The sequence below is a fragment of the Carettochelys insculpta genome, chromosome 5, assembly GCF_033958435.1.
Source record: "Carettochelys insculpta isolate YL-2023 chromosome 5, ASM3395843v1, whole genome shotgun sequence".
NCBI classification, from domain to species: domain Eukaryota; kingdom Metazoa; phylum Chordata; order Testudines; family Carettochelyidae; genus Carettochelys; species Carettochelys insculpta.
The window spans coordinates 1,823,415-1,850,580 of NC_134141.1; the positions used below are offsets into that span (position 1 = coordinate 1,823,415).

At 48.5% G+C, this 27,166-nt stretch overlaps 1 protein-coding gene across 5 annotated transcripts; it reads right to left on the reverse strand.

Moving 5' to 3' along the window:
• POLR1E (RNA polymerase I subunit E) lies at positions 1–27,163 on the reverse strand. 5 transcript variants are annotated; one of them, XM_074994523.1, is made up of 12 exons: positions 26,959–27,163; positions 21,533–21,636; positions 17,351–17,427; positions 15,170–15,255; positions 12,757–12,812; positions 10,470–10,614; positions 9,628–9,735; positions 8,913–9,009; positions 7,230–7,363; positions 5,418–5,499; positions 4,246–4,377; positions 1–671 (listed from the first exon to the last, which is right to left on the reverse strand). In XM_074994523.1, exons 1-12 carry the CDS (start codon positions 27,020–27,022, stop codon positions 518–520), a joined length of 1,239 nt encoding a protein of 412 aa, XP_074850624.1. In that variant the 5' UTR covers positions 27,023–27,163; the 3' UTR covers positions 1–517. The 5 variants fall into 5 exon arrangements, with proteins under 5 accessions (XP_074850624.1, XP_074850626.1, XP_074850625.1 ...); XM_074994525.1 differs by lacking the exon at positions 26,959–27,163 and adding an exon at positions 25,446–25,465 and having other exon boundaries at positions 2–671; XM_074994524.1 differs by lacking the exon at positions 26,959–27,163 and adding an exon at positions 23,398–23,420 and having other exon boundaries at positions 2–671.
• Positions 27,164–27,166: the final 3 nt, after the last annotated feature.

Genomic DNA, 27,166 nt, shown 5'->3' on the forward strand with positions numbered 1-27,166 from the left:
TAAAATGCTATATTTTAAAGGTTTTTTAAAAGAACTGCTTTATTTTGCAAACATGAGGCAAACTAGAAGTTACAGGTTGTATTTATTCCGAACAGGGATGGAAAAAGTGAGCAGGTGCATTGGTCCTGAGCTGTAGTTTGAGAACCACTGGCACTGCCACAGAGAGCTCATTCTCCTGTTGCCCTTCTTGGCAGACTTGACAGGCTATCGTTGTTCCAGGACTAAAGGAAGTGTGTGAGATCGGCAGGGCCTGTCCTCTCCCCCTGCTACCCACCCCCCACAGCGTGGGTGTAGCAATGCAGAAAGAAGAGGGCTGGGGGCCTGGTTCATTTTCAGCCAGGGCTGATTACAGACATGAACATTGCTGTTACAATCAGCCTTGTCCAGTTCCAAGGGGTTAATGTCACTACCCGCCCAGAACAGCCCATTTAGGAACCAGCCTCAGGAGAGGGCCCAAGAAGCTCCTGCCCTGCCCCGATGCCAGCGTTCTCCTCAGTGAGATGTGCCTGGTACGTCCTTATTTCATCTTCCTCCGCTTCCCCTGGGTGGGTTTGTACACAGGTAAGGGCAGCGACAAGGTGGCCAACTTGTGGTCATCTTCATCCAGCAGTCCAGCAGTCCCCTTCCTTTTGGAGATCTTCAGCTTCATGGCTTTCGCAACCTCGAGCACTCTGCCAACAAGAGAACCATCTGGGTCAGGCAACACAGCAGTGTCAAACCAAAGACCCGCCGCAGAACAAGGCCACCCCCCGATGGGAGGGATTGGGCTTTCACCTCTGAATCAAGGTGGAAGTGAGTGTCCATGGCCATCCGCCGGAGCAGCGACTGGCCATGGGCATCTCGCTGTGCAATGGCAGGCCCACTTCGGAGACGCCCAGTTTGGAAACAGCAACAGGGCTTTGTGGGGAGGCTGGACAGCCACTGGGCTTGGTCTGCCCGGCTCTGGACAATGGGAATAGACTTTTGCCTTCTGCAGCGGCTCAGCATCCCGCATGCGTGAATGTTAGTCCGTCCCAGGCCAGGCAGGGGAGGGGCACAGCACCAGTGATGGAGGTTTTCTAACGGCACCATGGCTGAGGTGTCTGTCTAGCGATAGCATTGCGTGCTGCCAGGCAGGAGAGCTCAACGCCTGGGGGAAGACAGTGAGAATGCCCCATGCTGCTCAGCTGCCAGCTCTTGGCACTCTTGGGCACAGCCCCTGATGGACTCGGGGACAGTAACTGGAGCACACGAGGACCGTGTGCAAGGAGAAGATGAAGAACTTGTACACCAGGGATGCTAACCCTCAGAGAGTTCAGTCACCCCGACGAGCATGGGGCAGCAATCTCACTGCTCCCCTGAACGTGCTTAACAATGACACTCCCCGCCGGCCTCTGAAGTCATCCTAGACTCTCACTTGAGTGGGGATTTTGCTTTCCCAGAGTATGACCTGATCGATGGGTCCCCCAGGCAAGCTCTGCCACTGCATCTCCAAGAACAGAGCCCTCCCTGTGCCAGGGGATTCAAGCAGTGGCTTTTCTGCAGTTTGAGACTCACTTGGACTTCTGTTTTTCAGACCTCGCTGGGCTCACTGGTTTAAGATTCCCCAAAACGGTGCACAAGTCAAGAATCTATCGGGCCGAGTGGTGCTCAGAAAAGGCAGCGTGAACTTTCCAAATGTCAGTCACTTACGTCACCTTTAAAAAATGGGCTCTAACTGGCTTCAAACAATGCCCTTAAAAGCGTTAACCCCCATCCATTCCAAACAGCAAAATGGCAGAAATCAGCAAGCGCATTCCCAGCCACCACAGGTACAGTGCAGGCACCCCGGGAAAAGGCAGACAGGACAGCTAACAGAGCTGGCCACTTTCATTTCCTGGTGGAGCTTCAGCCCGCTAGTCACAAGTCATTTCGGTATTTTCTATGGGATTTGTTATGGGGAATAACTGGATTTCTTGTTGGAGTTGTTACTTCGGCAGGACACAGCTCTTGAGATGGCTCTCTCGTCCCCTACAATACCAGCTTTAGAGAGCATGTCAAGGAGGATTATCCCTGCAAACCAGGTCGAGCTACACTGCGTATCCTTGGAATTGCTATTTCTCTTTCTGGGTGCAGCAAGCTAAGTGTGGTGGAACTCAGAGTGCTGAGTGGGGGCCAGTCCATTTGATTTCCAGACAGTTTTGTGCAGCTGCTCTCCTTGCTGACTGCCAGTCTCCCCAGCCTGGAGATCAAGGATGCCCCAAAGGAGACCACTAGATTAAATCAAAACTTGATTGAAACTCTATTCTCCAACCACCTGAATCACACCAATCTTCACTGAGCCCTTGGGCAGCTGCCCAGGAGATTCGAGTGCTGCCCAGCTGATGAGCAGCGCACACAAAGCCGGCAGCGTGTTTCTCTACTGGTGGTGCACATAAAATTTATTCCACATGTGGATGTGAAAAAAACTAGCGGAAACATTCCTTTGAAATGCGTGGAAATACCCCTGTGGGTTTAGTGGATCAAGACCTGGTGATGAGGTCACACAACACTCAGTATATACAGCAAATGTGTTTCTTGTCCTGTGAAAAATTAAGCACCAAAATAACTTCCTGCTGAAGATAACAGAGCAGGTTTGCCTCAACAAGGATCTGATCCTGCACCCCCTTACTCACTGCAGTTGTTCTTGCCAGCTCCAGTCAGCCAAACCCTCCTCGCAGCCACCTGGTGCAATGACCTTCTCCGCGTTTCAGGAAAACGTGTTTCTGCGCCAGGCCCAGGCACGGCATTCTGGGGGGCCCAAGTTACTGGCCATGCCAAGGGAACATGTGCTCTCAACGGGCTTGGTTTAAAACCCTGAGTTCCAACCTGTCTGACAGAGACTTCTGCCTCCTGGCAGCTGAGCAAAGATCCTGAACCCAGCAGGGACCCAGCCCTCTGCTTCCCTCGTGCAGTGACACGGAACAGATTAGGAAGCACGGGGGCAGTGCTGCGCAGTGGAGAGACCCCTGGTGTGGGGCTCAGATCTACTTCTGGCTCTGTGACTGGCCTGCTGGGCGACTTTGGGCAAGTCCCCTTCTCTCTGTCTCTCACTTTCCCCAACCGTCGACCTCCTCTGCGAAGCGCCTGGAGATCGGCTCACGACAAGCGCCGGCGAAGCGCTCAGTGGTACCTGTCACTTCGAAAATTACCCCGCTGCACCGCCAGCCCTGCACTGAGCACCTTCCCCAACTGTCGACCTCCGCTGCGAAGCGCCTGGAGATCGGCTCACGACAAGCGTCGGCGAAGCGCTCAGTAGTACTTGTGACTTCGAAAATTACCCCACTGCACCGCCAGCCCTGCACTGAGCACCTTCCCCAACTGTCGACCTCCGCTGCGAAGCGCCTGGAGATCGGCTCACGACAAGTGCCGGCGAAGCGCTCAGTAGTACTTGTGACTTCGAAAATTACCCCGCTGCACCGCCAGCCCTGCACTGAGCACCTTCCCCAACTGTCGACCTCCGCTCGAAGCGCCTGGAGATCGGCTCACGACAAGCGCCGGCGAAGCGCTCAGTAGTACTTGTGACTTCGAAAATTACCCCACTGCATCGCCAGCCCCGCACTGAGCGCTGCCTGGGTGCGGCCCATGGGCAAGAACGGAGGAGCGCCTGGACATCGGCTCACGACAAGCGCCGGCGAAGCGCTCAGTGGTACCTGTCACTTCGAAAATTACCCCGCTGCACCGCCAGCCCTGCACTGAGCACCTTCCCCAACTGTCGACCTCCGCTGCGAAGCGCCTGGAGATTGGCTCACGACAAGCGTCGGCGAAGCGCTCAGTGGTACCTGTCACTTTGAAAATTACCCCGCTGCACCGCCAGCCCCGCACTGAGCACCTTCCCCAACTGTCGACCTCCGCTGCGAAGCGCCTGGAGATCGGCTCACGACAAGCGCCGGCGAAGCGCTCAGTGGTACTTGTGACTTCGAAAATTACCCCACTGCACCGCCAGCCCCGCACTGAGCACTGCCTGGGTGCGGCCCATGGGCAAGAACGGAGGAGCGCCTGGAGATCGGCTCACGACAAGCGCCGGCGAAGCGCTCAGTGGTACTTGTGACTTCGAAAATTACCCCACTGCACCGCCAGCCCCGCACTGAGCACTGCCTGGGTGCGGCCCATGGGCAAGAACGGAGGAGCGCCTGGAGCACATGCTCGGCTGTTCAGTGGAGGAAGTGAAGCCAAGGCCTCAGCTCTGCCTTCCTCCCACCCCAAGGACTTCGTGCTCCTGCTGTGACGAACAGGAGTGCCGCTCACTTGTTCTCGCGGAGTTTCATGTCCCTCTGCAGCACGGTCAGGTCCGTCTGGAAGCTGTTAATGTGCAAGGCTAAGGCTATGGCGTAGGCGGTGATTTTAGCCTTCATCGAAGCTGAGATCAAGTTCTGGAGCCTAATGAAGAAGAGGGGAGGGAGAGACAAAACAGCGGCGCTTTCACTGATCCCAAGTGTAACTCCTGGGGACTGTGGCTGCCTACAGCTGATGACAAGACCTGGTTATCCAGGTTGGACCTCCCTGGTCCGGCATCCTCGGGATGCACATCTAGGCCTAGTCTGCACTAGCATAGCCATCCCAGCGAGGGATGTAAACGGTTAACTGGTAAGTAGTCACCTCACTAGTTAACCCACCTTAGCCATTACCCCTGCACCAGCCGGTGTGCTGCCTGGCCAGAGCAGTCCCAGCTAACCCAGCAGGCTGGACCGCATGGCTGGGCCAGCCTCTGGCCCTTTAAATGATTAACTTTTAAAGTGTTATTTACATCCCTCATCCCAGCATGGTTACACAAACCCTCCCGCTGTAGGCCCAGCTCATGTCTGCGTAATGGAGCTCCCGCCATCCGAGCCAAGCTTGTTTCCCTGAGGGAGGCGCTACACTGGCAAAAGCTCTCTGATGCCCGTGTATCTGTTTCCACGCTAGGCACGTGCCGGCAGAGCTGCCAGTTTAAAAGAAAAGCCACACCTGTGCCCAACTCCGCCATGCCAGGGACAGTTTGGACTTGGTTCCAAATGGGATTTTCCGTTCAGCTTCCCCCTGAAACCCTCCATCAGTGAGATTTAACCGACGGGAAAGTGCCTGGTGCAGAGTGGCACTGACTGACAGCCTCCGTTTCACATCACACTGTGAGGCTGGCGGGCGTGCGCAGACGGGGTCACGCTTTCAGTAGTGCCGCGGCGACCGAGCAGCCCAAGCGCCCTGTGAGTTCCCACACCCCTTACTTGTCCCACTTCCAAACGAGGGCCAGGTCCCTCGGTCACTCACATGCTTGTGAGCACCGTGCCCTGGCCTTGCTCCTGCCAAGCTTAACATTAAATTCAGATTTCTTTTCACGGCTGCCGAGAGGGCTCCTGAGAACACAGGCACCGTCCTGGTCTGGCCTCTCCTCGTCCCCCACTCACAAGCCCCACTTCCAAACAAAACAAGCCCTTTGCTACCTGCCGTTGTTGTAGGTCTGGGCGGTGAAGTTTTTCAAGAGTTTGTTGTTAATGATGGGTGGACAGTCGGGGCCCATTGCATCTAGAAGAGAAATGAAACGATAAACACCCATAATGGACCTTCATTAAAATGAACCCTTACAAACTATTCCAACACACTGGGCAGGTTTTACACTGCTGCTGTGACAACTTTAAAGTGACACTTAACAATCTGCAAACCAGTATCCTGACAAACTAGTTAGATCTTCTAGGCTAAGGTTTTCAAACAGTGTCTAAATGATTTACAAGCCTAAACCCCACTTTCAAGAGGCTTAAGTGCTACAAGGGACTTGCGCTTCTAATGGCCTGTCACTTTTGAAAACAGAACTTAAAAGCTTTGGAAAATTTTACTGCTAGAATGCAGGACAAGCTCCTGTACCATCTGCAGACTGTCTTTTCAGTCTTCCTTTGTACAGTGCCTCACCCAGGGGAGTCCGAGGCCATACTAGGGAAGCCTAGGCTCTTTTTAATGTAATGTAATTCACTATTAAGAATAAGTATGAATATGATTATTCCTTCCTTATCTGGTTTTCCAGTACCACAGTCAGTAATTAAAACAAACAGTTTACAAAGCAAACTAATTTCCTTTTTCTAGAAAAAGTTTCCTCGAGGTTGTCTACACTGAAAAGCTCTGGCAGCTGTGCTGCTTTGGGGCACACATTGCCTGAGCTGACCAAGAGGGTTCTGCCACTGATGTTAATCCACCTCTTCAAGAGGCAAGAGCTACGGATTCTTCTATCAGCCGCCCGCTGTCTCCATTAGGAGTTAGGTCGGCTCAACTACATCACACGAGGAGTGTGGATTTTCTCACACTGCCACTGCCAAGTGTGTGTGTGTCCCACACCACACCTGGTCCCCCCACCCGGTAATCACTGAGGCAGCATCCCTCGAGGGACACGGTGCAACGGAGGAGGAGAGGGTGGTGCAGGGGCGGGAAGCGTTGGGGCTTGCGCAATAGAAACAGGCAACCCTTCCCCCACACCTGCTGGATTTGGAATTTTCCTCCCAAAGAACAAACTTCTGCGGCAGACATAAGAACGGGGCGGGAGAGAATGGATGGGCGGAAGTTTCACCTACGCTGTTCTGGGGCTGCACTCCCAGGAAAGGCAGCGTGGCTGGCTCATAACAGAATCCGCCACCTCTCTCCTGGGGATGTGTCCTTAGGGCTAATGCGGGACCCATGGAGAGGTGAAAATGCACCACGTTGCTCAGTCACTGCCCAAGGGAGGCAGGACTCACTCTGCTCTCTACAGCGCCCTGGCAGAATAGCAAAACCATCGATGAATGAAAGTGGAGCGTTTACAATGGCAGATTATCGGGTCTTTGCAAGGTCAAGCAAATGTACTTCCAATGCTAAGGAAATGCCACTTCTGCTTCTCAGCGGGAGATCCCGTGTGACATGAATGTGTTCGTTTGTTCAGCCGCAAGTTCACCATTGGGGGTCAGCTGCGCGACACATTTCACTGCTTGCTTGCGGATTCCAGCCTCAGGCTGTGTAGGGAAAAGAGGCTCCATCTTTCGTGTGCGAGTCCAGGATGAGATTTTCAAAGCAGTCCAAGGGGCCTTGGGCTCCACCTGCCACTGGCTGTGCGCTTTCAGAATCTCAGAGTTCGCCTGAAAGCCAGCACTGGGACCACAGTGCTGCCAGTCTGTCAGCTCATCTGTCATCCCAGTGGGACTTCCCCCCGCATGTAAGGCTCCCGGAGCTACAACCCAAACCCCTCTCCCTGGCAGAAGGAGGAGGGTAGCAAGCGGCACCTGCCGTTCACTTACATTTCTTCTTAATCACTTTCTGGAAGCTGAACTTGATGAGGACATCCAGAAACCAGAGACACCGCGCCTTGCGGTCTGCGCTAGCCTCATCCCGGGGCATGGACCTCAGCTCTTCTAGAACGAAGGAGCAATGGCTGAAAGAGAGACATGCATAAGGGCAGGTCTGCAGCCAGCTTAAAATGAAAGAGCTCTACTAACTGACAGGGTAAAGCCAAGTTACACCAGCAGAGGCGTATTCCTTTGTCAGAGCATCCACCACCCAGCACTCTTCAATGCAGTCATGCTCAGTGACAAGTGGCAGGAGCAGTGTTGTCGGAGTGGCAGAACGGAGCCAGGAAAAGGATGTCCACGTAGGGCCAGGCTTGCTCGGAGAAAGCGTGCGGCTCATCTGACAGTGTACTAATAAGACAGGCAGCATCTGTCCAACCTGAGCGCCTGACGACTCCATCCTCAAACCTCACCAGAGCATAGTGCCCTGCTCAGAATTGCCCTTTGCTTCCTGTTCATTGTACTGTCCCGGCTAATGCCCCTGGGACCTCCCGCCCAGCTCCCTCTTTGGGGCCCCAGCCTTTTCCGGCCTCCTCTCTCCCTTTTTGCTAGCCAGCACCTTACACTTCCCCTTTCCCCCTTCCCCTACAAAGGCAGCCACACCAGCAGGCAGAGACTCTGCCTTTGGCTCCCAGCTCACCTGAGGCCCGCCCCCAAGCTCTCACTGCTGTCAGCTCCATACAGGGATGCAAAACCCAAACTGCCTCCGGGATCTTGCTTCTGCCATGGGGCACAGCCTTGTGATACAGAGAACACAGCAGAGAAGGGGCTTGTCTTATCCCGCGTGGGAGCCACTACTTTGGAGTCAGTACTGAGAGGCCATTATTACGTCACAGACCAAGTCATGTTAAGAAAGAAATGAGCCTCTCTGGAACAAAGATACACCAGCCCCAGTAGAAAACTCTCACAAGAAGGTCAGAGCAGCCGCCCAGGGCCAGACCACCGGCCCATCTAGCCCTGTGGCCCGACAGGCCAGTGCCGCGTGCTTCAGAAGGTGTGAATAGAGCAGGGCAGGTTACTGAGTGATTCTCCCTCTGCTCTCCAGTCCTGCTTCGGGGAGCCCCAGGACGGGGGGGCTACATCCCTGACTATCACAGACAATAGATGCTGATGGAACTGTCCTCGTGAATGGATCTAATTCTCCCTTCTGGTGATCAGGTCCAGCTGGCTAACATGGTTTTGAAGCAGCACTGAGCTGATGTATCTGCCAGTTCCTGGGGCTACTGGCCCATCGATGAAACCACTAGAATAATTCTAATGCAATCTGTCTGGAAGAGCCAGGAGGGTTATGCAGCCTCCTATGTGTTAATTAGGTAGTAGGGAGACAAGTATCAGAGGGAGCCACGTTAGTCTGTTCTGCAAAAGCAACAACAAGTCCTGGGGTACCTTATGGACTAAGATTTTATTGCCCCATAAGCTGTCTCATGAAGACAGCCACATGCATCTGCCAAAGCAGGTCTCTGCCCACCGATGCTTATGGGCCAAAAATCTATTAGTCCCTATGGCGCCCCAGGACTTCTCGTTCTTTTTAGGTAATACGGCTTCTTGCTGGAAGCTACTAATTGTTTCAACTCACTCTGTTACAAGTAACTGACCCTTCTATTTGCCCCATTGCTAAGCCTGGAGCACCCTTACCTCTTCTCTTCTGTCTTCTTCAGGATCTGCTCAGGAGTCATGTTAACGAAGGCAGCAGCTGGTGTCTGCAGTGCTTCGTATTCAGCTGGGGCGAGGACTGCAGGGATTTTAGGAAATAATAGGGAACACTTTGCTCTTTCAGCTGGGGATCGAGAGGCCTTGAACGACCATTAAACGCCCTGCACAACAGGCAAGGCCTGTGGCCTCACACTGCACAGAGCCATCGCTTCTTCCTGGGTGCAACTACTCAGAGCAACAGCCACCGCCAGCATTTCAGGGCGGCACACCTGAGTAACGCGGCCCAGGGAGATGTACTGCAGGCAGTGCAACAATCACAGGGCTGGGAGCCAGCCCCGACCCATCTCCCTGAAGGTGCCCCTTTCACGACGAAGCAGCTCTCCTGGCATGGGGATCAGCAGCCCAAACTCTAGCCTGTGCTCCCCGTGCCACCCCTGTAACACTCAGGGTCAACATCTACTTCACACTTGCACCGAGAAGGCGTGAAATCACCGTGGGACGGAGCTGCCCAGAAGGCAGGGCATGTGACTGATGGTGCTGCAGAACTTAAGGCCCATCTCACACCCTCAGGCCCCACCTTTTTTTGAATGGACGCCTTGGGGACAACTCACAACCCTTTGGCTCACCCAAGTCCGAGCCTTTTCCATAGCTCGGTATTTTCAGCTGGGTAAAGCAGTGCCCTGCCCACAAAGGATACTGTCCTCAAACTTGTAGACGTCCTCTGGTTTGTCAGCATCCTCGTGGCAGGGAGGTAGGAAGAGGGAGACGTCTTGCAAGTCATGCTGAGCAGCGTCACTGACTAAAGCTTTCAAAGCAAGGAGACGAGAGAATGCCTGAGCCAATGCTCACGGGAAGACAGAGGCAAACTCACGCTGTCTCAGTCTAGAATCAGAATCCCAGGGCTGGAAGAGAGCTCAGCAGGTCTACTCCAAGAGGGTTTGTGGCTGAAAACTGGGAACTCCTGTTAGTGCTGTAAAGCCCTAAGTGCAATGCCGTGCACTGTGCTGGGGGACAAGGGAAGCTTTTGAAATGACTAATAAATCAAACTCAGCAAGGATTCTGCAGATTTCTGTTGTGTTCCCTGAAGCCCAGACCCACAGGACCGGCAGTGGGATGGAGCTGGCCAGCTTTAGAGCTTTGGGGCCCACAAGTCTTTTGTACCAGCCCGATGGGATACCCTTCTTTACAGGACAAAGCATGGCAGGTTCTGCAGGCTGGCGGTCTGTGTGTCCAGCTCACAGAATGGGCTGGGGTTGGGGAGGAATCTTCCATGTCTCTCTGCTCTGCTACCAGAGACCTGACGTGGGCCAGGAAAAGAATTTCTGATCAGGCTGCTTATAAATTGATGAATCATAAGACAACTTGATTTCAGCGCATGGGGAGCAGAGCAGGCTGCATGCCTCTCCCCCAGGATGGTAACCTGTGGCTGCTCAAATTTCTCCAGGGCCACTACTAAAGAGGTCACCACTCTGCTGCGTTTAATACTCACAGCAATCCACCGCCTCTCAGCGTGGCTCTTCTCCATTGCTCGTGACTTACCAGCGACACCTTTTGTCTCGATGATGTTTTCTGCTGCTTTTGTCACAGCTACGTTCAAAGTCTCACTGCCAACTTCATTCATCCTCCGAGAGTTCAAGGCTCGCTTCTGCTTGTTGGTGCCAAAAGCTTCAATACATGAATCCACCTGCACAAGACACAGACCCAAGTTACTGCTCTTTGGAAGGCCAGGGAAGGATGCCGTGTAATGTCCCCGGAGCAGGAGTGGCTGCTATTGGATTCTGCCTTTCAAAGAGAAGGAAAGGCATTTCCAAGTGTGTAGGACCAAGCTCCCTGACCAGTTACAGTGGTGCTAATCTACTGGTGCTAACTGGTACGTAGGAAGAGAAAACTCAGCCTTTCAATTCCAGTCCAGTCCAAGGCAGAGAAAGCTTTTGCTATAATTTTTGAGTGCACAAAAGAGTTACCAAGTTCTAGCAACAAAGTAGCAGAGTTTGTTAATTTGGGGGAAAAAATAAGTATTTTCCCCTCTCCTGTACGATTAGGGCCCTGACCTGAGAAGATTTACGTACACCTTTAATTTCAGCCAGTGCAAGTAGTCTTGCTGTCTTCCATGAGACAATTACCCCCGCCCCGTGTGTCACATACGACACTCCTGGTAACACACGAGGCTAAAGCCTTTCTCACAGCTGCAACACATTGACAACTCATTCATTTTGTGACCCATTGTAGCCCCCAGACCCTTTCAGCAATGCCACCACCTCACTGTCTAGCCCCCATTTCCTAGTGGTACCTTTCGCTGTGGTCCTCCTCAGAAAACTACTTTGCACTTGTCTCTACTGACTTTCATGTTGCTGAATTCTGACCAATTCTCCAATTTGTCAAAGTCCTTTCAGAATCTCACCCTGTCCTTTAAAGTTCCCGCATCCTGTAATGGGACACTCCCCACTACTGCAAGGAAGGGGTTAATGCAGGCTGGAGGGAGCCTGTGCAACACCCCAGCCAATGGACAAAGGGCTCACGGGGAGAGCCAATCAGTGTGCAGCTTGCTGGAGCAGCCCTGCATATAAGGACCTGCTCCAGCAAAGCTGGGTCAGTTGGGTCCTGACCAGGGAAGGTAAAGGAGCAGCTCCCAGAGAGAGCCAGCACCGTAGGTAGGGCAGTGCTGGGGGGCTCAGGGGAGCTTGGGGAAGGCTCCAGCCTGACTCCTCCCAGACTGCAGGCCCCAACGTAGAGGCCCGAAAGGTGCAATGGGTCAAAGGGGAAGTGACCCAAGGAGCACAGGGAGAGAAGAGGAGGGTAGGACAGAGTGCTGCCAGAGGGTCCCTGGGCTGGGACTCAGAGTAGAGGGTGCACCTGAGTCCCTCCCTGTTTGCAGCACACTTAGCCACACCAACTCTAGCCAATAAGGGCTGTGGCTTGGTGGGGCCAGATAGAGGCCACATTGGTGGGTGCCCTGAAAAAGGACCGCTGAGACCGCCCCCCACCCCCAGAGGGGGATGAGGGACCAGCAGAGCGGGCACTGCCAAAGGGCAGTGTTCTGAGGAGGACCCAGGAACCCTGGGAGCGACATGGGTCCCGAGTGGAGTACGAGACAGAGTGAGGAGCAGCAGCAGACGACGACACCAGCTGGAAGGAGGTTGAGGAAAATGAGCTAATTCCCTCATCGACCAGCTGGAGGAACCATGGTGAGTTTGCCCTATGACGCGACCCCAGTTTGGGGTCATCTGCAAATTCTACCAGCCTAGTCTCCACTCCATTCTCCCAGTCATTAGTGATAGCACTGAACAGTACCGGATCTAAGACTGCACCCTTGGGACCCAGTGGATACAGCTGCTCAGTTTGACAGAGAACCAGTAATAATGTCTCACTGAATTTAACCAGTTGTACACCCGTCGTATTTCTCTGCTCCTCACTTCCCTAGTCTGCTCATATGAGACTTGGCCAAAAGCCTTACCTAAACAGGACATTTCTTGGGGGGGGGGGGGGGGTGTTTGCTTTTATTTTACAGTGCTTAGGGGCCAGTAGCCCTAGCAAACAATTAACATCAAACCTGCCCTTTGTGAACATGCTCTAGAGAAACCGAAACCACTCTATGCAGTCCAACATTCTAGTGACCATTTACCTGCTTCGTTTTTGGAAAGTTCACAGAACGACCACTAATGCTACAATCACGATAAAAGTACTGTGGTGCATCTGTTGCTCCACTTCTGCACGTGCTAACAATGTTAAATTACATCCATGAATGGCAAGAGTGGCCAAATCATTTCTAGACTAATACCATTCACTGTGGATAGCCAGGTGCTGGTCAGAAATTGACAATACTTACTTTCTCTCTGTAGGATTTATTCTGATAATCTGATGGGTCATCCTCTATTATTTCATCTACAAAAAGAACGAATACAAGTACACTTAGGTATGGCTGTGTTATTGCAGTTTGTAATATGTAGGTCTTCACGCACACTGTGCCAGGCCCTGGCACACTGGTTCTTAGGAACTAATGTCTGGTACTCAAGAATTTAGGAGGATAACTCTGAAGTGCTCCACAGTACTTCAGGGAAAAACTGGGCATTGATGTTACTGCACAGTGCATTAATGCACTGGTTTGACTAGTCATGGAGGAGTGTCCCAGTAAATACCAGTGTCAGAATCCCCTAGTGCCGGGGTCTGCATGTGGCTCTTGAAAGATTTCTTTGTGGCTCCTGACACTATAATCGCCATGTGGAAAAAAAACCCTCCTGATTTTTCTGAAGAATGTTGAACATCCTGCCGTAAAGGTACATCATACTACAAATCATTGTGTGCACGCTGTTCTTAAAATAGGTGTTACAAAACATACGGTTTGACATTGGTAATTAAGGTCTGTCTCAAATTCACGAGTGTTGCAGCTCTTGAATAATGGCTGCTCTTGCTGTTCTGGTTGCCAATCCCAGCCTAGTGCCTCAAGGAAATAATTCAATGAGGATACTGAACATTTTCCTCTGATCTCCTGGCAACAAAAGCAGCCCTGATGGAAGGACTGAGCTGTCTGAGGAGGATTTTATTTTCTAGAAAATGGTGACTCAGTCTCCAGGCCTGTTTAGTTCCAACTTCTCTTAAAGTGACAACACCAAAGATGATAAACAATGAAACATTACCTGAAAACATGGGTTTGGATTAAATTCAGCATTTTCTTCCTGATCTAACCTTTGCCCTCCTTCTTAAGTCTCACCTCTTAGCTACAAGCATAAAAGGGAGACCATCTCCTTAAAACACCAGAAAAACTGCATTTGGGGGGAACTGTGCAATCAGCTTGTGGTCTTTCCTTCCCATAATGTCACTCGGGGACCCAACAGCACACTGGTGACATTGGGCTGATGGAAGAACAAGATGTTTCTGGGCTGGAGCCCAGCTAGAGGCAGGAGACATAAGAATGGCCATACTGGGTCAGACCAAAGGTCCATCCAGCCCAGCATCCCATCTGCCGACGGTGGCCAATGCCAGGTGCCCCAGAGGAGAACAGAAGACATGATCAAGTGATTTATCTCCTGCCATCCATCTCGTGCCCTTGTTCTGAAGGCTAGGGCACCATACTTTATCCCTGGCTAATAGCCATTTATGGACCTAACCTGCAAAAGTTTATCAAGCTCTTTTTTAAACCCTAATAGAGTCCTGGCCTTCACAGCCTCCTCGGGCAAGGAGTTCCACAGGTTGACTGTGTGCTGTGTGAAGAAAAATTTCCTTTTATTAGTTTTGAACCTACTACCCATCAATTTCATTTGGTGTCCCCTAGTTCTTGTATTATGGGAAAAGGTAAAAAATTTTTCTATATTCACTTTCTCCACACCATTCATGATTTTATATACCTCTATCATATCGCCCCTCAATCGCCTCTTTTCCAAACTGAAAAGTCCCAGTCTCTCTAGCCTCTCCCCATATGGGACCCGTTCCAAGCCCCTAATCATCTTAGTCGCCCTTTTCTGAACCTTTTCTAATGCCAATATATCTTTTTTGTGGCGAGGAGACCACATCTGCACGCAGTACTCAAGATGTGGGCGTACCATAGTTTTATATAGGGGAAGTATGATATCTTTTGTCTTATTATCGATCCCTTTTTTAATAATTCCTAACATCCTATTTGCTTTACTAACTGCCGCTGCACACTGCGTGGATGTCTTCAGAGAACTATCCACTATAACTCCAAGATCCCTTTCCTGATCTGTCGTAGCTAAATTTGACCCCATCATGTAGTACGTGTAATTTGGGTTATTTTTTCCAACATGCATTACCTTACACTTACCCACATTAAATTTCATTTGCCATTTTGCTGCCCAATCACTCAGTTTGCTGAGATCTTTTTGTAGTTCTTCACAATCCCTTTTGGTTTTGACTGTCTTGAACAACTTGGTGTCATCTGCAAACTTTGCTACCTCACTGCTTACCTCATTTTCTAGATCATTGATGAACAAGTTGAACAGGATCGGTCCCAGGACTGACCCCTGGGGAACACCACTAGTTACCCTCCTCCATTGTGAAAATTTACCATTTATTCCCACCCTTTGTTTTCTGTCTTTTAACCAATTCCCGATCCATGAAAGGATCTTTCCTCCTATCCCATGACCACCTAATTTACATAAAAGCCTTTGGTGTGGGACCGTGTCAAAGGCTTTCTGGAAATCTAGGTATATTATGTCCACTGAGTGAAATGCACACTGAGTTCATATGCACTGTACTGTAATGTTGGTGGCAATCTTTTTACCTACCTGACAACAACGGCTGCATGTTGAATGATTCAGCGTTGTAGACTTCCATTTTCCCAGAGTCCTTGTCTAGCACACCGACAAAGTACCTAGAGAGTGCATTATTAAAACACTCTTCACCACGGCCAAGGATCTGAGCACTCTGAGATGGAGTGCCACATTTGTAGGAAATGGCATATCACTGATATTTGTAGCATAGATATCCATTACACGACTTCGGTCTTCATTTAATTCTCCAGACATACGCATAAAACCGCCCCTACACGCTTGTTGCAGTGACAGTAATGGAAATTAAGATGTCAAAATTAAAATCACAGCCCTCCTTGGGTCATTTGAGACAGAGAAGAATAAAAGTATATGGCCAACAGGGACTCAATCTTCTTCACCTTTTTGGAGAGTTTTAGTCCTGGATTTCCTGCTGCAGCTACTCCTGGACTTCGTAGCAAAGTGGAGAATGGCAAAAAGGGACATGTTTTTAACAGATTCACTTAGAACCCAAGCACATCAGGAGACTGAAGGTTAAAAGCACCTTCCATCTGCCACACTCTCCCATGACCCCAAATGAAAACTGAGCTCAGCTGTTTCCCTCCCTCCCACATACCCTGTCAAAATTTTAATTGGTATCGGGTATCAGCAAAAGTACATCAGCTCAACTCTGTTTTCAGTACAGATGGGACCAGGGCTCAAACTTGGCTGCGTTTCTGAAATTCTCCTTTTTCTCCCACCACGGGTCTATATTAAATTTAAAAGACACAGCAAGTCAAATCTGACCTCAAAATGCAGGCTGTGTATTAAAGCAAACTTGTTTCTAAATCTCAGATAAAACTAGCTGCTAAGTGGGAATCGTGAGGCACCACTAGCAAATGGTTTAGTGACATGTGCCTGAGATTAGTGTCGTCAGAGCAAGAGGATTCCAGGTCTGTGAGATCTCCACATTCCACACCAAAGACAGGATTTTCACTGCTGCCTTGGGGATCTGGACATCTAATTACCAACAGATTTCCACAGGATCCCTCACATCCTGAGCACAGAGCTTGCTTTAATATTCATGGGCATACCAGTGTGCAGCCAGGGACAAAGAGACACCCTGAGCAGTTCCAACAGGAAAGGATTATCATCTGTTGACTTTTCCTGGATCCACAAATTCCAAAGATTTCTACCAAAACTAGATGGTCCCGTACTTACAGTTCCCAGATCAAGCGAAATTTAATAAAACAATATTATTACTGCTAATATTTGCCTGAATACTCCATGATCTGTTACCTTTTTCTCATCACTCTCAATGAAAATACCATCACTTTACATGTGTTTCCCTTTATGGCAATGGTTTTCAACTAGTAGTATGTGTATTCCTGAGCATATGCAGAGCTTTTCTGCGGGTACATGACTTCATCTAGATATCTGCTTAATTTTGCTTCAGGATACGTAAAAAGCACTAGTGAAGTCAGTACAAACTAAAATTTCATACAGACAATGACTTGTTTGTAGTGCCCTATATACTAGGCATTGCAGTGCAAGTACAATATTTATATTCCCATTGATGTATTTGTATAAATAAGGTAAAATGAGAGTAAGCAATTAATCAGTAATCTTGTGCTCTAACACATTTGCAGTTTTATGTCTGATTTTGTATGAGTTTTTGTGTGCAGTTTTTAAATGAGATGAAACTTGGGACACACAAGACAAATCAGACTCCTGAAAGCAATGCGGCAGTCTGGGAAGGTTGAAAGCCACTGGTATAACAGAACAGAGAGATTACCAACCTGCTGTCCTGCAACTGCACAGCAATCATGCAAGATTAAGGAATCCTCTGCATATATCGTGTACAGATTGTGCCAGATCTGAAGAGTGGGTATTGAACTGGATTCTGTAACATCAGAGTGTCTGCTTGGTGAGTTTAGTTTTTTTGTTTTGTTTTGTTAAAAAATACCTAAATCTTCTTAACCTGATGAACATAGATACCTCCTGGCCAGATTTCAGAAGCACTCAGCACTTTTCACTGAGAACAATGGGGACTGCAGGGTGCCAAACTCTTAGCATTCCGCCCTTGTTTCTTTCCAAATCTCAGCAGAGGCTCAGCTCTTCTGAAAATCTGCCCCCACATTTATAAGCACCTATGAAAAAGCTAAGAGAAGAAACAAAGAGAGTGTGACCGCGTTCCTCACCCCTTTGCACACATCATACCTGCACAGGGAGTTACATTTCAGGACTCCTGAGCCAAAGTTTTTTCCCACATAAGAAAGCCTGTCTGTCTCCAAAGTCTAAAATACAAAGAAATATAACTTTAGTGGTGGGGCACTCATTACACATGTTCTCACAAGCACGGAACTTTCTAGCCAAGCTATGACTCCACTTTTCCTGGGTATCAGATACTGGACTTTTGAACAAAAGACAATTTTATCTTGTCTACTTTTAGAGAAATGTTCTCATCAATTCTAAGGGGGGAGGGATAACTCGGTAGTTAGAGTACTGGCCTGGAAAACCCAGGGTTGTGAGCTCAATCCTTGGGGGGCGGTCCTTCAAGAGTTTTAAAGCCTTTGAAAATTTAAAAAAAAGAAAAGAAAAAAAAAATCTGTTTGGGATGGTGATAGGCCCTGCTGTGAGGGCAGGGGACTGGACTCAGTGATCTCTCTTGAGGTCCCTTCCAGCTCCATGAGACACATGTCTATATATTTCCCAATGAAAGCCTTAAAGGCAGCATTTCTTACCTAAGAACAGCCCTGAAGGGTCAGAAAAAAGATCCATCTAGTCTAGTATCCTGGGTCAATGCCAGGTGCTCCAGAGGGAATAAACAGAACAGGGAAGTATCAAGCAATCCATCTGCTGTCACTCATTTCCCCACTTTTGGCAAACAGAAGCTGGGGACACCACCCCTGCTCATCCTGGCTAACAGCCATGACAGACCTGTCCGCCACGAATTTTTGAACCCTGACGTAAACGTGTCCTTCAAAACTTGCTCTCACAGGGAGTTCCACAGGCTGATGGTGTGTTGTATAAGAAATACTTCCTTTGCCAGTTTTAAACGTTCTGCCCACTCATGTCATTGGTGACCCTTAGTTCTTCTGCTCTAATGAGGGGTAAATAACATTTCCCTATCTACCTTTTCCACACCAGTCATGTTTTCCTTTCTACATGCATCTCTCTTCCAAGCTGGGAAGTCCAGGTCTCTTTAATCTCTCCTGGTACAGGAGCCATTTCATACCCCCAGTCATTTTGTTGCCCTTTTCTGAACCTTTTCCATCTGTACAAAGTCTTTTTGAGAAGTGATCACCTCTGCTGGCAGCATTCAAGATGTGAACATGCTATGGATTTATACAGAGGCAATCTGATATTTTCTCCTTATTTACCCTTTTCTGACAACCAAAAGAGCCCAGCCTGATGACTAACGCTATCGCCATATTGGCCCAAAAGGAAGGTAAGAACACTTTACGTGAGTGTCACTGCCTTCGTGGTTCTAACTGAGTTTTTGGTTAATGTCTGAGCACGCTTAGCACTGCCCTGAACCTCGGAATTTAAAAAGACAACTCAAGCATCTTGTTCCCTGTTGTCTTCTGAAAGTGATGGTTAGAACAGAAATGCTGTAACTAGCTAGGGCTAAACATGTGTATGACATGAACCATCTTTGCTATTAAATGTAGGTTGTTATTTCAGATGCTTTAGTTCAAGTTATATACAGCCTTCCATTCTAATGGTTGCTCATAACTTCCTGAAAATTAATTTTCCTCCTGGAGTGAAAATTGCTGTGGTTTGTCTCAGCTCCACTCCTGGGAGTGGTAGTATAAGTAATATTAATTGAGTTATTTTAATTTGAATACACTGAAGCGCACACGCACGCACCCCTTTTTGAAAAGCTGGACTTGTTTATTTGCCCCTAGACTCAAGAATAGCTGAACTTTACAACCACATTGCGCCTCTGGTTTACGGCCTCAATCCTGAATGCTGAGCATGGTGCAGCCACCTCAGAAGAGTTTGCAGAATAAGGGCCCACATTTAAAGATTATTCAAGTAAAAAACTTGTGTACATTTGCAATACAAAATTTCTACCTCGTCTGTGGTTGAACCTGCGTGTACCTTTCAGTATAAATGTGTAATGCCACAACTCAGGTAAGGGTTTTCCTTTTCTGGCCTTTAGCTTGTTTCTCCCTCCACTAAAACCAACACAAGCAAAACTTTTTTCAACAGAGAATTCAATCATAACGGAAACTACAAGGAGTCAAATGTTAAGTCAGAAACATCAATATGAAAGAAATCAGAAAATGCAACCTGGTTTTGCAGTCTTCCTAACCATCCTACTCTGCAAACAACAGCATGCCTCATACAAATAAAGCTAACCATATAGCCAGATATATACAGTACCTGCAACATGGGACAGTCAATATCACTTGCAGAATCCGTGACTGGGGGAGTTTAATTTGCAAACCTTAACTGTGTCACTGCAATGGTATTTTGGTACTTTGCACTTAATGTAAGAGTCAGGGCAACTCATACTTGCATTCTTGTGCCCATCATCCCTTTGTATACTTGGCGTGAATACGCTAGAAAGCCATGGTTTTGTGAGCATGATGTTAGCTGCATTCTGTGTCTGACCATGAAATGCTCTGACAAAACAAAGTTAGGCTTTCGCACCTGTCACCACTCAGTTTGGCTTCTTAAGGTTACACTGACATCTTGTGGTTGTGTACACTAAAGACACCAGAACACACGCTAGAGAATTGAGGTGCTCCAGGTGTCTCCGTGCAGACTGTTCCTGCGGCAGACAGCTGGCTAACTCAAAGCTATGAGCAAGAACTCTTACCCCACCCCCACTGTTCCATGCAGCAGCTTTTCCCATTTAAATTGCTACTACATGTTCAACCTCCCTCGTCCAGCACCCTCGGAACCTTAGTGGCCCTAGACAAGGGATTTTGCCAAACCAGGGGTGGTCAGTTCTACTCTTGCCTCATCCCCTGTTCTTGGACTTTCCTCCCCACTTTTGCCACGGCTTCCCTTCTCCCTCTCCCCACAACAGGTTCATCAGGCGCCAACTCTCAGCCCCAGCCACCCCTCCCCATAGGGCGGCAGCTTCCAGGGACCATGGCTTCCTATGCAGCTCCCATGATGAGTTACTGTGAGCCTGGGCTGCCAGATTACCAGCCTGGGCCACTGCTGCCTGCTACTGGTCCTAGCCCAGGCTCCCAGGCTGCTGCCCGCTCATCCTTGCTGCCAGACCAGCTGTGGCTGCCCTGCCCTGGGGCTCCTGCTGCTAGTCTGGCTGGCCCCTCCTCCTCCCAGCACCAGGAGTCTCAAGTCTTGCAAGATTCATGGTCCTACAAGATGACAAGTTTTGCCGGATGAGAATGCCGGATTTGGGAGTTTTAACCTGGACCACTTTCTCTGGCCCCAATCTGGTTTCTGCCCCTGTGAAACCATCCATGCAAGCAGAAATAAGAGTCAGAACATAGACAGAATCTCGTAAAATACCATGAAGTGGAATGCTTTAATTGTGGGAGCTATGTTTTGTTTTTAATTCACATGGCGGGTTCACTGTCAGCTCTCTTTCCAGGGGCACCCCACTTTGAAATCCAGCTAATCTTTTGAAAGTTGGTTAAAACTGTTTCAATGACTATGCTTGCTTAGAGCCTCCTCTGAATTTATGAGACTTAATCACATTTCTTAAAGTTTTCCTTTCCACTGCTGACTGGGGGGGAGAAGCACTGACAAAAAACAAAACAGCCCCACTAAAACCTGTTCCTACAATCAGTTCCACGTCAGCAAAGGACAGCCAGCCCCACTGCAGACAATGGGGCTCCAAGCTTAACCAATTTCAGGATTGGGGCCTGTCTCCTTACAAAAGGGGACCACACAAAATGACCATAAATAAAAGGGTATCAAACGCACAAAGAAAACGAAAGCCTGACAGATTTTCCTTCATCCCAGGATCACAGCAATTCACAGCCAGGATTAGAACCCCAATTCATCTAGTCCAATGTATATCTGCAAATGTGGGCAGTGTCAAATACTTCAGAGAAAGCTACAAGAAGCCCAAAATAGCAGAGGAGGGACAAGCTGCTGCTGCTACAGTGGAGCTCATGTAGATGTCTAAAACCTTAAATCCTGAAGCAAAGGACATAACAACCTTCACTATAACTCTCTATATATTTATTACTTATATGAAGATAGAAACAATATTTTCCATTTCTTCTTAATTTTACGTTTTATACTTGTAATAGTAGCAGGTTACAAAAATATATGGAAGTGTCCCTTTACATATATACATACATATTTTAGTACTTCTGGGCAAAATTATCCTGGTTTACAAAGACAAATACCGGGTAATAACAAGGAATCTGATATTTCACTGCAGAACTCTTGTGACAAGCAACTCACCAAGATTCTTTGGAGTTTCTTTCTGGGATTAGTATCGTCTTTGTTTTTGTACAAAGTAAAATCCATGTTTTCAGAAGTCTGCAGTTTCCCATTTGAGAACTGAACTGTAATAAAATTGTAAAGCAAAAGCAGCTGAAACAGTGAAGATAAAGGTAATCATATATTCAAACCCAAAACACTTATAACGATGCCAAGAAAGAGGCTATTCTTAATGAGAATTTTGGTAGCCTGAATTTCCTGAGAGTTCATTCCAGAATGCAAATGATCTGATTCCAGAATAATTACTCTCCTTTGGAAGCCAACTAATTATTCTGGAATAAAGTGACTTTTCTTATGGCACAGGCTCCATACAGGAAGTTATTGTGGAATATCTACTGGAGAACAATTTACTCTGCAATGGTTATTCCAGTCAATTTCCAACCATCAACAGGACCTTATCTCTGCGTTAAGGATGTAGGCCAGACAGGCTTGCTGCCAGGAGGGGAGAGGAGGGAGGCCAAGCGGCACCAGCCATGGGGCCTGGTGGTTCTAAAGGGTCTGGTGCTCCCAGCTGTTGCTACTGTGGAGCTTGGGGCCCTTTCAATTGCAGGAGTGCTGCAAGGTGGTCCCAGGGCAGCTCTAAGGATGTGGGGTCAGTGGGAGGCGGGTGGCAGAAGGCTAGCATGGCATGTTCTCTGCCACTAGCCTTTCAAGAGCGTGCCATGGACACAATAGGTCACGCAGGTCATGGAATGGCACAGGGCGCGAAAGACAATGTAGAATCAAATGAAGTAAAAATCTTAAATGAACCAAATGTTTCATACAATCACTATGGATAGTAATTGCAGTTTCTAATATGAATATAGCAGTAGGGATATATTATCAACCACCTGAGCAGGACAGCAATAGTGACGTTGAAATGTTAAGGGAGATTAGAGAGGCTATCAAAATAAATAACTCAATAATAATAGGGGATTTCAGTTATCCCCACAGTGAGTGGGTGCATGTCGCCTCAGGACGACATGCAGAGAGAAAATTTCTCCTTGCCTTAAATGACTGCTTCTTGGACCAGCAAGTACAGGAACCCACCATAGGAGAGGCAATTCTCAATTTAATACTGAGTGCAGCACAGGATCTGGTCCAGGAGGTAACTATTACAGGACTGCTTGGGAATAGTGATCATAATATAACCACATTTAACATTCCTGTGGTGGGAAGAACACCTCAGCAGCCCAACAGTCTGGCATTCAATTTTAAAAAGGGAAATTACACAACAATGAGGAGGTTAGTTAAACAGAAATGAAAAAGACGCAGTAACTAGAGTAAAATCCCTGCAAGCTGCATGGAAACTTTTCAAGGACACCATAATAGAGGCCAAACTTATATGTATACCTCAAATTAAAAAAAAATATTGAAAGAGACCTAAGAAAAAGAGCCACCATGGCTTAACAACCATGTAAAAGAAGCAATGAGAAATAAAAAGGCATCTTTTAAAAAGTGGAAGTCCAATCCTGGTGATGTAAATAAGAAGGAACAAACACTGCCAAAATGGGTAAAAATGTAAGAAGAAAAGCTAAAAAGGATTTTGAGCAACAGCTAGCCAAAAACTCAAGAAGTAATAGTAAAATGTTTTTTTAAGTATGTTAGAAGCAGGAAGCCTTTTAAATAACCAGTGGGGCCCCTAGACAATCGAGATACAAAAGGAGCAATCAAGGATGATAAAACCATTGTGGAGAGACCAAATTATTTCTTTACTTCAGTCTTCATGGCTGAGGATGTTAGGGAGATTCCCAAACCTGCAACATTCTTTGTGGGTGACTAATCTGAGGAACTGTCCTGGAATGAAGTGTCATTAGAGGTGGTTTTGGAACACACAAAAATCTTACCAGTAACAAATCACTGCGATCACATGGCATTCACCCCAGGGTTCTGAAAGAACTCAAAAGTGAAACTGCAGAATTATTAACTGTGATTTGTAAACTATCCTTTAAATCATCTTCTGTACCCAAGGACTGGAAGACGCTAACATATCACCAATACTTAAAAAGGGCTCTAGCGGTGACCATGGCAATTACAGACAGGTAAGTCTAACATCAGTATTGGGCAAATTAGTTGAAACAGTAGTAAAGAATAAAATTGTCAGACACGTAGAAGCACATAAGTTGTTGGGCAAAAGTCAACATGGCTTCTGTAAAGGAAAATCATAGAATCATCAAATACGAGGACTGGAAGGGACCTCGAGAGCCATCGAGTCCTGCCCCAATGGCAGGACCAAGTACTGTTTAAACCATCCCTGACAGACATCTATCTAACCTGTTCTTAAGTATCTCCAGTGATGGACATTCCACAACCTTCCTTGGCAGTTTATTCCACTGTTTGACCATCCTGACAGTTTGGAACTTTTTCCTAATGGCCAACCTCAACCTCCGTTGCTGCAGTTTAAGTCCATTGCCTCTTGTTCTATCCTCAGAGGCCAAAAAGAACAAGTTTGCCCCCTCCTCCTTATGACACCACTATCGTATCTCCCCTCAATCTTCTCTTTTCCAAACTAAACAAGCCCAGTTCTTTCAGCCTTTCTTCATAGGTCACATTCTCTAGACCTTTACTCATTCTTGTCACTCTTTTCTGGACCCTCTCTAATTTCTCCACAACTTTCTTGAACTGTGGTGTCCAGAACTGGACACAATACTCCAGCTGAGGCCTAACCAGCGCAGAGTAGAGCAGAAGAATGACTTACAAATCAGGACTTACTAATAGATTAGTAAAATCATGTTTTACTAATCTATTAGAATTCTTTGAAGGGGTTAAACATGCAGACAAGGGGGATCCAGTAAATATAGCATACTTAGATTTCCTGAAAGCTTTTGACAAAGTCCCTCACCAAAGGCTCTTGCGTAAATTAGGTTGTCATGGGATAAGAGGAAAGAGCCTTTCATGGATTGAGAACTGGTTAAAAGACAGGAAACAAAGGGTTGAAATAAATGGTAAATTTTTGGAATGGAGAAGGGTAACAAGTGGAGTTCCCCAAGGGTCAGTCCTAGGACCAATCCTATTCAACTTATTCATAAATCATCTAGAGAAAGGGGTAAGCAGTATCATCTGTAAACTTTACCACGTCACTAAACTGTTCAAAATATCCAAGATGAAAGCAGACTGTGAAGAACTTCAAAAAGATCTCACCAAACTGAGAGACTGGGCAACAAAATAGCAAATGAAATTTAATGTGGATAAGCGTAAAGTAATTCACACTGGAAAAAATAACCCCAAGTATACATACAATATGATGGGGGCTAAATAATTACAACTAATCAGGAAAGAGATCTTGGGGTTACGGATAGTTCTCTGAAAACATCCACACAGTGTGCAGTGTCAGTCAAAAAAGCAAATAGGATGTTAGGAATTATTTTAAAAGGGATAGAAAATAAGACAAAGAATATTTTACTGCCCCTTTATAAAACTATTGTACACCCACATCTTGAATACTGCATACAGATGTGGTCTCCTCACCTCAAAAAAGATATTTTGGCATTAGAAAAGGTTCAGAAAAGGGCAACTAAAACGATTAGGGGTTTGGAATGGGTCCCATGTGAGGAGAGGTTAAAGAGATGGACTTTTCAGTTTAGACGACTGAGGGGGGATATGATAGAGGTATATAAAATCATGAGCAGTGTGGAGAGGGTGAATAAAGAGAAGTTATTTACTTGTTCCCATAATATGAGAACTAGGGGACACCAAATTAAACTAATGGGTAGCAGGTTTAAAACTAATAAAAGAAAGTTCTTTTTCATGCAGCGCACAGTCAACCTGTGGAACTCCTTGCCAGAGGAAGCTGTGAAGGCTAGGACTATAAGAGTTCAAAGAAGAGCTAGATAAATTCATGGAGGTTAGGTCCATAAAAGGCTATTAGCCAGGGATTGGGAACGGTGTCCATCACCTGCTTGTCAGAGGCTGAAGATAGATGGCAGGAGACCAGAAGGTTGATCAGTGTCTTCGGTCCACCCCCTCCGGGGAACCTGGCACTGGCCACTGTCGGCAGACAGGATGCTGGGCTAGATGGACCTTTGGTCTGACCCAATAATGGCCATTCTTATGTTTTTATAAGACAGCCTCCCTTCGCATTTTGTCCTGGGGCCCAGCATGGCTGTCAGCTCCCCTGAGACCAAACAGAGAGTCACTAATGTCCTACCCCCAAGATGTCACAGAACCGCCTTGGCAATGGTAGGCCGAGGCTTGACTCGAAAGAAGGACGTCATTGGCCATGACTGGAAAAACTCTACTATTTGCCCCCACACCGAGAGAAGGGCCTGTTGTACTCAGAGCAGTACAAACACAGCCAGAAGCAGCCTCTGGAACATGAACAATTTCTCCATCACTGACAATTCTGAAATTGGCGTAAGAGTCCCTTCTCTCCCTGCCTCCCAAAATAAAAGAGTTCTGCCCTAGGAATGATTCTGGAACAAGGCTCTGGCCTCTGCTAAGCAGGAGGTCAGATCAGATAAACAAAAAAGTAGTCACACAGAGGAAGCCGTACTAGTCTATACACTATCAAAACAAAAAGCTGTCAAGTAGCACTTTAAAGACTAGCAAAATAGTTTATTAGGTGAGCTTTCGTGGGACAGACCCACTTCTTCAGTGCCACGAAAGCTCACCTAATAAACTATTTAGCTAGTCTTCAAAGTGCTACTTGACTGCTTTTTGTTTTGAAAAAAGTAGTCATGTAACTCTTTAAAGACTAACAGAGACCGTGGTCTCTCCTGGCCTTGGTACCCAGGATTTTGAACAATCCTTTGGCCGTCCACAGCTCCCTGAATTTGACCACAGCACTGGAAACAATCCATATGCTGTTCCAGTCAGAGGAGCTCAGGACCCTGCGCTGACAGCAGCCTGCAAAGGGACCCTCACACTCGCTGCCGGGCCTGGCTGCAGCAGCACAGGGCAGGTGATGCAAAAGAAGGCTGGGGCCAAACCCGGCGGACAAGCGCCCTGCAGCTGCCTCCTGGGTTTAGGTTTCCTTCGCTCCCCTTGATTCAGGGCTGATTATTTTAAAGACTCTGCAGTAGCACAAACCCAGCGCGGCATCGTCCTTCCTGGGCAGCTCCTCCAGGGCCAGCGGCAGCTTTTCCCTCCCTCCCTCCCTCCCTCCCGCGGCAGGGCCGCGACCCCTCCCCGGGACAGGAGGAACGGGCTGCTCGGGCCGGGGCGCTCTGCAGCCGCCGGGGAGAGCTCGGGGCCAGCAGAGGCCGGGGCGGCCCGCTGGGCGGCTGCACCCCGCGGCGCCGGAGAACAACCCCAGGCCGGGGCTGGCGGCGCAGGGCCGGGGTAAGGCCGAAACGCCCCGCGCCGGGGCTGGGAGCGGCAGAGCCCTGCCGCCGGCTCACCCCCGCACGGCCAGCGGCGCCGCCCCGCAGGGGGCTGCCCGGGGAAGGGGCCCGGGGCGCGGCGCTTACCGAGCGGGGCGCTCTGCGCCTCCTGGGGGTCCCCCCGGTAGCACCAGCGGGCGGCAGCGGCCATGGCGCGGCCCCTCGTGCGCCGCCGGACACTGCGCCGGCGCGGGGCGGGGCGCGCAGGGAATGCGCCCGCCGGGCCGGACAAGCGGACGAGGGGGCGAGCCGGGAGGGAAGCCTGGAAAGGCGGAAGAGCGGCGCCGCAAGGCGG

Excerpts from the sequence above, each read along its gene's own strand:
- POLR1E (XM_074994523.1), bottom strand. The coding sequence starts at position 27,022 with ATGGCCGCTGCCGCCCGCTGGTGCTACCGGGGGGACCCCCAGGAGGCG. Across the intron at positions 17,428-21,532 it reads AGAAACTCCAAAGAATCTTG|ACTTTGGAGACAGACAGGCT; the intron begins GTGAGTTGCTTG and ends TTTGTATTTTAG. Across the intron at positions 5,500-7,229 it reads GAAAGTGATTAAGAAGAAAT|ATGCAATGGGCCCCGACTGT; the intron begins GTAAGTGAACGG and ends TTTCTCTTCTAG.